The 12,751-nt window shown below is 53.7% G+C and overlaps 4 protein-coding genes across 4 annotated transcripts; 3 read left to right on the forward strand and 1 right to left on the reverse strand.

The window, feature by feature from the left end:
- Positions 1-232: 232 nt before the first annotated feature.
- B0I36DRAFT_331965 (uncharacterized protein) lies at positions 233-1,303 on the forward strand. Its single transcript, XM_046155046.1, has one exon. The coding sequence runs from the start codon at positions 501-503 to the stop codon at positions 1,047-1,049; it is 549 nt and encodes a 182-aa protein (XP_046008278.1). The 5' UTR covers positions 233-500; the 3' UTR covers positions 1,050-1,303.
- A 2,094-nt stretch (positions 1,304-3,397) lies between these two features.
- Positions 3,398-4,426, forward strand: B0I36DRAFT_376575 (uncharacterized protein; the record flags this gene model as incomplete). The annotated part of the gene is made up of 4 exons (XM_046160471.1): positions 3,398-3,474; positions 3,542-3,728; positions 3,799-4,091; positions 4,162-4,426. The coding sequence occupies 4 exons, from the start codon at positions 3,398-3,400 to the stop codon at positions 4,424-4,426; spliced, it is 822 nt and encodes a 273-aa protein (XP_046008279.1).
- Positions 4,427-4,955: 529 nt separating this feature from the next.
- On the reverse strand, positions 4,956-6,002 carry B0I36DRAFT_387217 (uncharacterized protein; the record flags this gene model as incomplete). Its single annotated transcript, XM_046161151.1, has 2 exons — positions 4,956-5,880; positions 5,969-6,002. 2 exons carry the CDS (start codon positions 6,000-6,002, stop codon positions 4,985-4,987), a joined length of 930 nt encoding a protein of 309 aa, XP_046008280.1. The 3' UTR covers positions 4,956-4,984.
- A 2,394-nt stretch (positions 6,003-8,396) lies between these two features.
- B0I36DRAFT_352937 (uncharacterized protein) lies at positions 8,397-12,231 on the forward strand (the record flags this gene model as incomplete). The annotated part of the gene is made up of 7 exons (XM_046157169.1): positions 8,397-8,854; positions 8,915-9,335; positions 9,567-9,973; positions 10,068-10,171; positions 10,211-10,409; positions 10,696-11,498; positions 11,555-12,231. The coding sequence occupies 7 exons, from the start codon at positions 8,397-8,399 to the stop codon at positions 12,229-12,231; spliced, it is 3,069 nt and encodes a 1,022-aa protein (XP_046008281.1).
- Between the last annotated feature and the right edge of the window lie 520 nt (positions 12,232-12,751).

The raw sequence follows: 12,751 nt of genomic DNA on the forward strand, positions 1-12,751 counted from the left end.
CATTAGTAACTACGGTACGGGACGACACTCGACTTGTTCAGGTCCTTAGGGTGATGGTCGTTGGAACGGCATTGGCCACTTCTCCGTGCATCAAAGTTTGGGCCATGGGGATCGCCGGAATACTCGCTTGCGGACGGGATAAGCGCCAAAGATGCCAGGCGCCCACTATGTATACCAGAGCCGCGGAGCTCACACCATGTTCAAATCATTGCTAAGAGAAAAAAAACACCGTCTCACGCTTCATACAGTATAGCCATACTAAGAGCCGTGGGCAAGTTTCCGAGCAGGAGGCCGATCGCTCCTCACTGATGTGTTATAAAGTGGTGACGAAATCACAACATTGAAGCAATCATCATACCATTCGGATCATCACCACATCTTCGCGACATTTCAACGACAGATCAACCTATCAAAAAGCATCCTTCTCCTCCACTCAGAGCACACATTTGCACTCTCCATATCTCTCTATTCACCGCCTTTCACTTCGTCAAACATCCAACATGAAGGGAATCACTGTCTTCACCCAGGCCCTCATCTTCGCCCTCAGCTTTACAGTCGATGCGGCGCCAGTGTACAAACCAACTGGCCACGAAATCCGCTTCAGCCGAGGGGACGACGTCGACGCCGCCCAGTTCAACCCGCGGGGCACGTGCCCTACGGTCGATGAGATTCAGCAGTGGCTCGCCGACAACACGAGCGTGGGAGCCAACACCGTCTTTTGGACATCTGGCGCCGACGTCACAGCTGCCGAGAAGCTGGCCGCCCAGGTCGGGGGCCAGTACTTCTACGGCGCCTACGGCAGCCAGCAGTCGATCTGGCAGCGGGACTGCCAGCCAAAGGACAGGCTGGTCAAGCGCATGTCGCAGGCGTTGGCCAAGCAGGCAACTGGCCAGACCTACATCGTCTTGGGCGCGTACGCGATCGGCACCGACAGTGTCTGGCTTCAAGACGAGTATCCCAATCTCAGCGGGGTGACCATCACGGCTGTGGATGATCAGCTCACCAAGCAGGAGCCTTATAACCCTCACGTCAACCCTTATGTCTCCTGAGAGGAGCTTGCCCTATCCGTAGCGCCCGGTTGTGCCGCACGCGTATAGAGGGACCAAGAAATGGACGAGATATGTTTGGCGAAGCTGCTGCTTTGGAGGAAATGGAGTAGTGGGTTCGGAAAGTGAGGGTGACCGGGTAGGCCATGGGCAGAAACGAGAACTGGTCTTGTCAGGGGTCCAAGACACTTGAATGAGCATGGGTTGCATAGCGAATAGTTTTATGGCATTTACAAGCTGCATATTTTCAAAACCTACCTCTGCATGACCGCGTAGATCTCAATGGATGCTCGCGAGTCCTTGAGAAAATCCTCAAAGATCGCGCTGTGACATTTTAAGCAGAGTCGTGACACAGAAGACAGTGAGCCGAGAGGGCATTGAACCATTCAGCACAGTGATCGTAGTTCTGAAGCTGGCTCAACTTTGCCGATCAGTGCGAGGGAGAGGCAAGCCAACTGCAAGCACGGTTCGCTGCGTAAATACGTTGGGAACAGTGACTTGAGTCACAGTGCACCATCTACTTTGGGGGATACAAGGGAGGTAAGCTGCCAATAGACACTTGTGCCCCAGACCTGGCCAGTCGGGCATATTTGAGATGACGAATGTCCACAAGAAGGTGCTTTCCATTTTCCTCGAACCATGTCTGTAATTAAAGAGGTTGCACTTTTTCGCAAGAATCCTGCCACAACACCGCACTGTACGAGGGCGCCCACCGCAGGTCTGATCCACACCGTGCTTTTTCTTTTTCTCGGCCGCCTGTCAAAAGAAAAATCTCTGCCAACCACCCAAAAGTGGATCGCGGATGACAAACCTGCAATCAGACTCCACTCCCGAGGCGTATATAATCGTCGTCCACCTCCCTCTGTTCTCTCCCTCTTTTCCTTTCCTTCTCATGCGATTTTACTTCAGAGAATCACTTCTAAAGGAAAAATCCCATCTCTGTGTTCCCTACAGGAGCCACAGATCCCACCCTGGTTGATGACCCAAAAATCCCCGCTGCCTTAGAGTGAAGTTTTTTACTCCGGGAGCTAGTCACCTCGTGTGCTACGTCTCCCGTACTCTCGCCCTGTCCGTGAGGATGGCGGCCTTCACCCTGCCTCGTGCAGTGGTGGGCTGTATAGAGAGTGGTGATGATCTCAACCCCGATCTTTGTGCATTGTCTTCTGGACGGCATGGTCGGGGTGGGCTTCGTGGGACGTCTGACAGGCCTTTTGTTTTTCATTGCCGTCCGTGTGCTAGCCACGCGAGGTGAAGAAGATTTGTTGCGAGACCGATACGCGTTGCTTTGATACCTGTGCAGTCGACACAGAACGCACATGACACTTTGAATTGAGCACACTGCAGGACGGCTGAGACAAAAGATAGAATGACAAGGGGACAAGCAAAGACTTAGAAGATTGTTAGGACTGTGCAAACTCAGGGAGTCTTACCTGGCATCAAGTTCTGCCGTGTGGTCCATCCTCACCCAGGACAGAGCCCACAGCTCGCTGCACCGGAGTGTCTCGGACAAAGACACAAATTTTACCACAGCCTCGCCTCGATCTTGTCTTTTATCGTCCCAGCCCGCCCCTCGCGCTCCCAGAGGTAGTGCTCAGTTAGCGCGTCAAACCCGAGGTGAGGCCGACCTCGGTGCTCTTGAGGAATCTCGTGCGCGTGGCAATCTTCCCTGCCCAGACGATGATCAGGGCGAGGGCGATTTGGGTCCGCGCCAGCCATGCTGGTCATTTTCCCTGGTCCAAAGCGGAAGGCGAGGGGAAGTGAGCTTACGATGCCGTAGATGAACCCAAACGGCGGAGCACCCAGAGAGACGGCGTAGCCTTGCGTGCACCCTGCACATTGAAGCCGCTACTGTGGTTGGCGCTGCAACAGAGAAGAAGAGTCCCATGGCCAGCTGGAACACGTCATGTACAGTGAGAGACAAAGGCGCAGATGAGGCAAAAGTATCTTGCCAGCCTTGCTCTGATCCAGCGCAGTTCCCGGTGCTGTCAAAAGGTTCGATGTGACATCTTTTCACTCTGTGAAGCTCGACGACTTTGGAAGGTGGAGTTGTCAACGGCCCGTCGGATTGAGGTGGTGGAAGAGATAAATTTTAGGTTAACTCGGCGTATACTCCTATACCAATCGTTCTCCTGTGGCAGAACCTAATTTAGTCCGCCTGGGCATAGCGACACACGTACATACGTGTTCCCGTAAGCACTAGCCGGGCAAGCCACAGAAGCATAGCGATGAGTTCCGGCCATGTGTATATATCCCTCAAGATTTGCCATAATCAACAATCTCTCCGCCGCACTCAATATTCACCATCCAGACTATTCTACAGCTGCCATCTCGTGCCATCAACGATCATAACAATGGCTCGGCTCATCGACAGCCTCCCGGAGCCTTCCAAAATCCTGGAAAAGGACGTCATTGTGATGAGCAGCAGCCGGTAAGTCGCGGCGCCGGGGATCTTAACACCCAGAAGCAATGCTGATGCGAGGTTCGACCCCACTAAGCATGGGGACATTCTCATTGTATCAGGCTATGCAGATGCTTGGGTACAAGCCTTACCGCATGTACGAGGTGGTGCATCAGGGTATAACACACATGCAGCTTCTCAAGGAGGCTTTCGACTGCAAGTATTCCGGCGCAGGTAAACCTTACGGGAAAGCCGAGTTCGACAAGTGGATGGCGAACTACAACGTCAGTCCCCATTGGCCAACCTGCGAGGACCTTGCTCCTCCTCTCTGACTGACAGGGAGCATCGACCCAGGTGATCATTGAAATCCCACAATGGTTCCCAGAAGAATTCCTCAGCTTCTACCCGGACGCCAAGTTCATCCTGACTGAGCGCGAAAACGATGCTTGGGTGAGGTCACTCAATAACGCCGCGATTCCGCTGTTCACCATGACAAAGAAATTCCCCTTGACGTGGATACGACTGATTGACACCTTCATCGAAAACTTTGCCGAGTTGAACGCTTCCATGGAGAACGCGTGCTATCTAGGGTACGGCTGTGAAAGCGAGATGGGCATGGAGAAAGCTATTGAGCGCAGGCTAGAGGTGTAAGATCACCGTTGCCTGCTAGCTAGATTCCGCGTCACCCAAGCTAGACGAGCTGACATCCCAGCCTAGGAGCGCCATGACGAAGAGTCGTATTCCCAAACAACAACTCCTTGTCTGCCGCCTCGAGGACGGCTTCGGGTGGGAGCAAATCTGCCCCTTCCTTGGCAAGGAGATCCCAAAGCAACGATACCCCAGAGGAAATGCTCCCAAGGAGTTCGAGGCCACGCTGAAGGGACTCCTTGCACCAGCCCTGCGCAAATCAGCAGCCATCGTAGTGACTGTGGTATTGATGCCCTTGATCGCAGCGGGGTGGTGGTGGTACTGGAAACAATGAGCCTCCATGCATGGTGCCTCTGTTGTAGGTACGTAATCAATCCATACACGCGCAGAACGTAGCTGACTCATCCTGACAGCCGTGCATATTCATCAACGCCCGTGTGCAGAGTCGTTGCTTTCATGGTCCTAGCCTGACCCCGGTGAGGATCCCTCTCCAGGCTCTCGTTCTCTTTCATCTCTCGATTCTGGTCCTCGCGAGCGACATGAGGTTATTAGCCATCAGACAAGATGTTAAATTAGCACTCGAGGTGCATTTCAGCAAGACCGTCCCACCATATAACATCTTGTCACATATTTGGGGCGCTAACGACGATCAGGAAACATCCCAGGTATCTCGAGAAAACGGGAAGTACAAAAATCGTTAGGTGGGAGCGCAAGTCTTATCGGTGTAGGTGAGAAGAGGAGGGACGGTGCTTGTGTCGCTTTCTGAGAAGCAAGGATATTTCTCGGGGGATTGTAGCCGTTTGTCCAAAAGTCCCCTCACTCTGGTCCATTGTGCCGGATCATGATGTGAGAGAAGCTTCCAATTTATAACTGTTCTGCAATCGCTTGAAATCTATTCCGCATCCCAGAGGACCCGCGCGTTATCCCTGAATAGCCCATCAAGCAACTTGCCATCCCCACCAACCAGATTCACGAGACGGTGCGCCCAGGGATGGATATCGAGAGTCTCATACCCCGTATGCGGCCAATCCGTGCCAAACACCGTCTTGGTGCCATTAATACGCAACAGCTCGAGGATCAGAGGGTCCAGGACGGCATAATCTGAAGATGTCGTCTGGTTGCTGACAGACCGATACGGCGCGGAGATCTTGACCCATGTGCTACCACCCTGGAGAAGCTTGGCCAGCGATGAGAAGCCCTCGATTGCATAGGGGTCAAGGCCATGGCAGGTCGTTGTGTTCGGGAGCTTTGGGCTGCCCAGGTGGTCGATGACGACCCTCAGGCCCAGGGTGGGCACGACTGGCTCAATCAGAGGAATGTCCTTCATGCTGATGAAGAACTGGATGACCCAGCCCAGGGGGCGGACCTTGTCGGCGTACTTGCGGACCAGACCCGGTATCTGCTCCGGTGGCGTGTTTGACGTGGGATTCTTCGAGTTGGCCAGGTTGATTCTGACGCCCCGGACACCGAGAGCATGCCATTCCCGCAGCTCTGCGTCTGTGATGGTCTCCGGGTCGAATTGGACGACGGCTCGTGCACGTTTGGGTCCGTATGCAGCGAGGGCCTCGAGCGTGGCGGTGTTGTTGTTTCCATACCTCGTGGGCTGGATGATGACGACATGAGAGCAGCCAAGCGAGGTCTCGAAGAGGGTGTTCTCCCATACAGTGCCGTGAATGACAGTCGAGCCCGTGTCGGGTGTCTGCTCATAACGAGTCGTGTCGATGATGTGGAGGTGGGAATCCCACGATCCCACGGGGAGTAGCGATGACCCGACCATAGTGATCAGACCTGATAGAGAACGGATATATGCGAGTTTACCAATGGTCTCAGCTGGTTGAGAATTGTTTCATCAGAAGTAAAAGTCAAGAGACAACACCTGAGATCAGGGCCACGCCAAGAAATACCGCCATGGGAGCACGAGTTCCAAGGTTCTTGCCTCGGGCATTTCCCACTGCCGACGGGGCCCACTCGGGGTTTCTCCGCGAAAACGTGGGGAACGCGGGAGCTGATTCGACCGGAGATGTTTGCGGAGTCGGAGACTCACCACCCGCCGGGGTCCACCGGCGGACAGGTCCCGACAGCGTCGTGGCGGGGGTTGCGATGTAGTGCCGATCAGAAGATCAGGATCGGTCGTGATTTGCTTCATCCTCGTGCTTCTGCCGGGCAAGAAAACAATAACCCGCCTCCCGTGTCGTTCTTCCTTCCGCAATCAACTCCTAGATTACGATGCATTCGTTCCTCGCTTCAGAGGCCCGCATGTTCATCAGTGGGTGCAAAGGCCACGAAGAGAGAGAGAGAGAGGACCGTCTGGAATGCGGCCATCTTGGAGAGATGCCGCGCTGCAGGCTCAGACTTTGCAAACTAATAAGAGGATGAGCGAGCCAGGTTTGCAGTAAAGACGCTTCCCGAATGAGTGGTCGAATGCAAGAATCATATACTTGGCAGTCCGGCCTGGGCACAAGTTAACCTTAGCCGTGAGACGGGCCATCACAGGTCGGAATCCTGAAGTTGAAAATCGTCAATGCACCCCCGGAGAGATACAATCAATTCAATCTCGTGAAAGACAGCGCGCGTAGAAACATCAGATGAATGACAGGGTTGCTTGAATGAATCTATCCGCTGCTGCACAGCGGCGCTGCGTCTCCAAGTGGGGAACTTGCCCACTCCGCGCGGAACGTCTAACATCCCACACGCCGATGCTAGTGATCGTGCTGGGTATAGCATTGGTTGACAGCTGCGCAATGCGCGTTGCCAGTGAAGTGAGAAGGCATCACGGAATTTGATACTGTGGCAGCATTTAATAGACATAACGTGAAGGGAGGTGAGTTGACGAAGAACAATGAGCCTTGAGATTTAAACTGGTTGTGAATTAAGTCCACAGAAAATTTTAACAGAGTCAAGGAGCTCAATTGTGAGTGTAAGTTTGAGGTGTTCGACGCGGTCAGATAGCCTGTTCCATGCTAAATGAACGGCTCGCTAGCACCAGGGAATTGAGGGCCCGTAACTGGCGGAGAGATGTTTGGTGGTCAGGGATTCGAAGATGACGGTGTGCTGAACTGGCTGGAGTTCATCTTCCACTGCAGGCCCTCGCCTCGTCGAAGATAGAGGCATCCAGAGTGACGAATGGACAAGTTTAAATATGAAAAACTCACGAGCGCCTCGGAGTCGATGCAGCCTATATTGTCCAGCTCGAACTAAGTTTGACAACCTTTCTTGATATTATTTTGGTTCTTAGATCTGAATTCGCAGAGTTTGTAGGCCATGTAGCAAGACAAGCAGCGCCTTTGAACACTACTGAACCATGCTTTAGCCAGTACTCATAATACTCAGGACCTCAATCTCTAGCGCAGAGACTTGAACACTGACTATCGCTCAAATAAGGGAGCGTATCGTGAAACGACTCATAAGATGTCCAAGCCCTCATGACTGAATGACCTGGCCGTTAGTACTAGTTCAATTCTACAGGCCGAGATAGCAAGATCGCCTCGGAAGCGGCTGTATATCGAGACAGCGAGAAGATTGGAACGTGATGTGCATTGACTGTTCGTGTATGCGTTCAATGCCAACGCAGGCGTGGGAGGTATGTAGCAATTGCGGAATGATGTCGTGCAGAAGGAGGCTCTATTGCTCGTGTGGTGCTCGATGACCATTTGATTTTGGAAGGCCTAACGTTCGAGGTCTCTCTCAAATGATGTGAGCGCCATCGGTTTTGTGACATAGCCGCCAGAGAGTATGTGTGCGGTATCACTCATTTAGGACGCTTCTTGGCAATGCAGACTGCCTTGCCACAGTTCTTTGCCACTGGTTGAGATTCAATGAGCGTCATGATTTGGCAGTATGGAACGGTGGCTGTGCTCGATGCACAATGCCGCATCGAGTGCGGGAGATATCACTCAGCCCAGGGTGCTGGGTGCACAGCCAACATTCTCCTGCCGTCTCTTGTTGGGTGACTCTATGCTCACTGAGCCCCAAAGGCTGCGATCCGACAATAGTGGAGAAAATACAGGGGTCCGAACCAATACAATCTGTGAGACTTGGGGATACTTCGCTTATTATGTGAAAGAGTCGCGTTGTCGAAGTACTTACAATCGTCATGGTAAGTCGCCACTCCTGCTTAAGATATATGTGCTCCGATCAGCGCAGGGTAGAGCAGGGCGCCTTTCTATCGGAGCCTTATGCATTCAGCGAGGACAGGCACTATCCTGGAGCCCTCTTCTCCTTGCTTGTTTGTTTGTCGCCCCAGCAAACATAGGCCACCACGGCCGCCCCGTCACGCATACAGTAGCCAGCAAACAGTAGTGGAGATGGCCGAGTCGGCAGGCCTGGCGCTCGGGGTTGTATCTCTGGCAATCCAAATCTGCAAAGGCGTCATCGCGTACACGGACGCAGTTCGTACCAGAGGGAGCGAACTCGGACGGCTCGATCACAAGGCAAAGACGCTCTCCCAAACCCTCAAGATTCTCGAGCAGACTGCGAAACAGGTTGCATCGTCAATAAACGCGCAATCGCAGACAACGACAGCAGCATCATTAGCAGTCATCGGCGAAACCATCCGCTCCTGCGAGGCGGACTTGCTGTCGCTCGATGAATTCCTTGTCAAATATGCTGGCTGCTCTACTTCAGATCCAAGTTTCAGAGACAGCTGCAGAGATGTCTTCCGGAACCTCAAGTATGGCTTTCACGACAAGGAAGTCGCCGAGATGGAGCGAAGACTCACAAACGTCAACTCGATCCTCCTTTTGGGGCTTCAGAACCTCGAACTGTGCGTCGCACCATTACGTCCAAGCGAGCGGCACCGCTGACCTTCGTACAATACATTCAGAAACCTCGGGGTCCACAATTCTGGACAACTTGCCGCTATCGAGACCGAACAATCCCAGGTGTCGACGCGTATTGGCCATCAAGAGCAAACACTCGGAACGATAAAAGCCGAGACGAATCAGACTCTCCGACAACTCGACGAACTGAGCCAGAGTTTCCAAGCACTCCTCGACCCGCTCCGGGGAATCACGCCTTTCGGTCTGCCAGCAATCGAGAGACATATAGATTTGGCCAGTAGCACCATAGTGGCGCAGACGGAGACGCAGTCAATGCGCGTCTATGATCTCGTCCTCTCGCAGCAGAAGTCAATCATGACGGAGTTTGCAGTCTTGAAGGGAATGGTGACAGCGCAGAGTAAGACGATCGATATCCTGGCCGCAGGCACAGACCACATGACCGAGTCGGAGCAGAAACTACTGGCAGTGAAACGTCTTGCATCAAGGCCGGACCTGCTGGGGGATGCCATCGCGAATGAGTATCGGGCATGGTACTGCCGGCAGACTCTTGTCAAGACTCTTGCACCATCGCCATGGACAGGCAGGGCTCCATGCTCTTGCTACGAGCGTCGTACTTCCCATAGGTGGAGGACACGCGGGAGCATGACACGCGGGAGCATGACACGCGGGAGCATGACACGAATCTCAATCTTGCAGCAACAGCTGTCCCAGCACAGCCCCGATTGTCCTTGGTCGAGTTCTCCTGCCGCTCGGAAACGAGCAGAGCAGTCGACAACAGTCCGTCTCAGTGCATTCAGCACCATACTTGGCACAGCGTTGGAGATCAGCTTTGGCTGGCGTCAGGGCGCCGGCGGCTTCAGTATCAGCCCCCGGTTATCCACCCATCAGATCGTGGACCCTGACCATTCTCCGTCGTTCAAGATCATGAGATACCTTGGCAAAATGTTTGGCGCAAACATATTCTCTGAAACAAAGCTGTCAACTCAAGAGACAGAGAGGCTATTCAGCCTTGCACTGCAGAAACTGCAGCAGGCCTTTGACCGTGGGGAAGCCTCTCCAAACGATCGAACCAAGCAGGGCAAAACATTACTCCACGAATACACGTCAGTTCTTAACATAGCGGTATGTGCTATTTCTGATTCAACCATGATAGAAAGTCCGTTTTCCTGTCGGGAATTGACCACGCAAGATCAATAGGCCTGTCAACGCACAAACTACACAGCTGGGTTCGCTCAGATCTTTCTACGGCAACTTGTCCGGACGCTTGGTGTTTCTACAGCGCAAGAGTCCAGACTTGAGGGGTAAGCATACACGAGCCGCACCGCCAAGCCATGGATTAGGACTGAGTCTTGATCACAACAGCACGCCACTCAATTGGGCCCTCTTGTGGCATGGTGACAAGGACGTACATGAGACGAAGACGCTGGAACTACTAATCCCAAAGTCTGGGGAGGTAGACGATGGTTTCCCAGCCCTTTCGCCGGACGTGCTTTTCGCAACTTGTGAAACGTCCGTCTCTTATACCTCCAATCTGCGAAGGTAAGTGGTTCCCGTACTGATTCTGGCTGAGCCCTCGATCGACTGATGCCGCCACTCCAGCGTATGATCCTGATCCCCTCAGCGAAGCGATTCTGCGTAATCAACCAGACCTCGTCACAAGAATGGTTCGGGGGGACCCGAGCCTGCTCGACGCGAATCCTGCGTTCCAGGCCGTGACCCATCTGCATCTTACCATTGCCACGCGCCAATGCTTCAAGGAACTTCTCCTAGGGCTCTCTGAGGCAGTCGAGAGCGGGGACAAACGGGCTGAAGTCGTGCTGGATAGGACTCTCAATTTTGTGTCCAAGCGGCAAGACACAGCAGCAGAGTTCATCATGCAGTCTTGTCGCCAGTGGAGACGCCGTGCCGTAGTGGCTGATACTCAGGCATGCTGGGCTACCTCGGCGCTGGCCACCATGTTTTCTCTGCGATGTGGCATGCGGCCCCAGTTCTTGCAATTGGGCCATGAGACATGTCGGACCTGTCAAGACATTTACATTGCCGAACTGGCGGCCCGACGCCTTCAAGTCAAGCAGATGGCGCTACAGTACCTCTCTCCGGCCCAGATCCGGGAATTCGACCTGGATTCTCCCGGCCAGCTGGACAGGCATTTTGGGGGTGTTATCGAGGCGCTGAGGGATATCCGCGTGCCCATTTCTTCAGAGCTGTTCACTCCAAGTGGCAGAGGGCGGCTTGCAACATTGTGGCCGGCAATCATGCCAGAGGGCATCGGATGCCGTCAATGGGCAACGTCTCTGCTCCGCGCTGGGTTCCGGGACTTTGAAGCGCCCTATGCCAACGGCTACACTATTCTCAGGGCTCTGATACATGGACCTAAGAATGACCCCAAGGCAGGGCGTATCTTGGATGCCATGAATTGGATCGTAGACCATGGACAAAAAGGGACCAGTGTGCTCTATGAGATCTGGGGCAACGTTCATTCCGGGAAGCCCGGCCGAGACTGCGGCTGCGTCATTTCCAGACACAAGCATACCATGCAGCACGCGACTATCGGCCACATGCTTGCTGGCAGCATCAAGTGCGACAGGGCGGGAGTCAACGCTGGGATGATAGCGGGCGACAGCTCATGTAAAGAGTATTGAGTCTGCCCACACTCGATGACAGTACCTGCCTTTGCTCACCAGACGGGCGCACGCCCTTTGTGTACTTGCTCGGCGACTTCGTGCACTCTGCGGCATGTGACATCGCTCCGCGATCGCTCGCTGGGCTCCTTGAGGAGCTGATCGTTGCATCTGACGACTCGTGGGGGGCTTGCCATTACCGTGCCGCTTTTCGGTTCATCACATTCGAAGCCCTCTGCATGGAGCACACATGCGATTACGCGCCGGACGATGCGTGGCCCGACTATGCATTTGTAGACTCTGGTCAACGATCATCAGCTCGCGGGCAAGACGTCGCGAGGGCATTCGAGCGTGTTGTTGCTGTGTTTGATCGATTAGTCCAACAGGAATCTCACATCTCGGAGACGCCAGGCAAGAGCAAGGACCAGCCAACCTTCGCCCAATGTGTTGACGACAGCATTGGCCACGACGCCCAAGGCAAGTCGGCAAACTCATGCGTAGCCCAGCCCCCAAGACCTTGGAAGATAGCCGTCGAGGTCCGCAAGGATTGGTTAGATTTATGGGTCAAGTACGCGGAGACAGCGCTTGACGACCTTTCTGACGAGAGTGTCAATCCTTGTCGTGTTTCGTGGTGCGATCTACCACCAGCACGGGGCAACAAGACAAGAAGAAATAATAAGCTCGCGGATGTTTTGAATACCCCGAGAGAACACTGGATTCGCCAGCTCGAAATACTATAGCACCTCTGTATGTATGGACGAATTTCTGGTCTCGTCGTGTTGAAGAAAGACTCAGTGCTGATGACACGAGAACACAGTCCGGTAATGCATCCGCCAGGGCGGTTAGAGGGTACTGCTGCCTAGCCAGTCTGCATATCGTCAATGCGTGTGAGTGCAGTCACCCGCGCGAGTATTTGTCAATGAGTCTTGACAAGTTACCAGACGGATCACTGCCTTGCACAGGCAGTGCAGCAAACTCTCTAGAATGTTCGTTCAGAAGCAAAGTGCATCGGCTCAATAGTCTTGCAATCTCTTATACACCATGGACAGGCCTGCGGACATTCAAAAGCTTCCTATGTGGCAGGAGTGCTAATGGCTAGGTGGCGCACCATCACTGCATAGCACGAGTCTGCCTCGCTGTAGTACCTCACCAATGACGCGGCGCCAACGCAGGCGGAGTGTGAGGGGCTGTGCGCATGCATGTAAGCTGCAGATGCAGCACATGGAAGTGTGCAGCGAGGCGTTAGGATATTCGTGTGGG

Source organism: Microdochium trichocladiopsis, assembly GCF_020744255.1.
Source record: "Microdochium trichocladiopsis strain MPI-CAGE-CH-0230 chromosome Unknown B0I36scaffold_9, whole genome shotgun sequence".
Taxonomy (NCBI): domain Eukaryota; kingdom Fungi; phylum Ascomycota; class Sordariomycetes; order Xylariales; family Microdochiaceae; genus Microdochium; species Microdochium trichocladiopsis.

Coding starts and splice junctions, on each gene's coding strand:
- B0I36DRAFT_331965 (XM_046155046.1), top strand. CDS start 501: ATGAAGGGAATCACTGTCTTCACCCAGGCCCTCATCTTCGCCCTCAGC.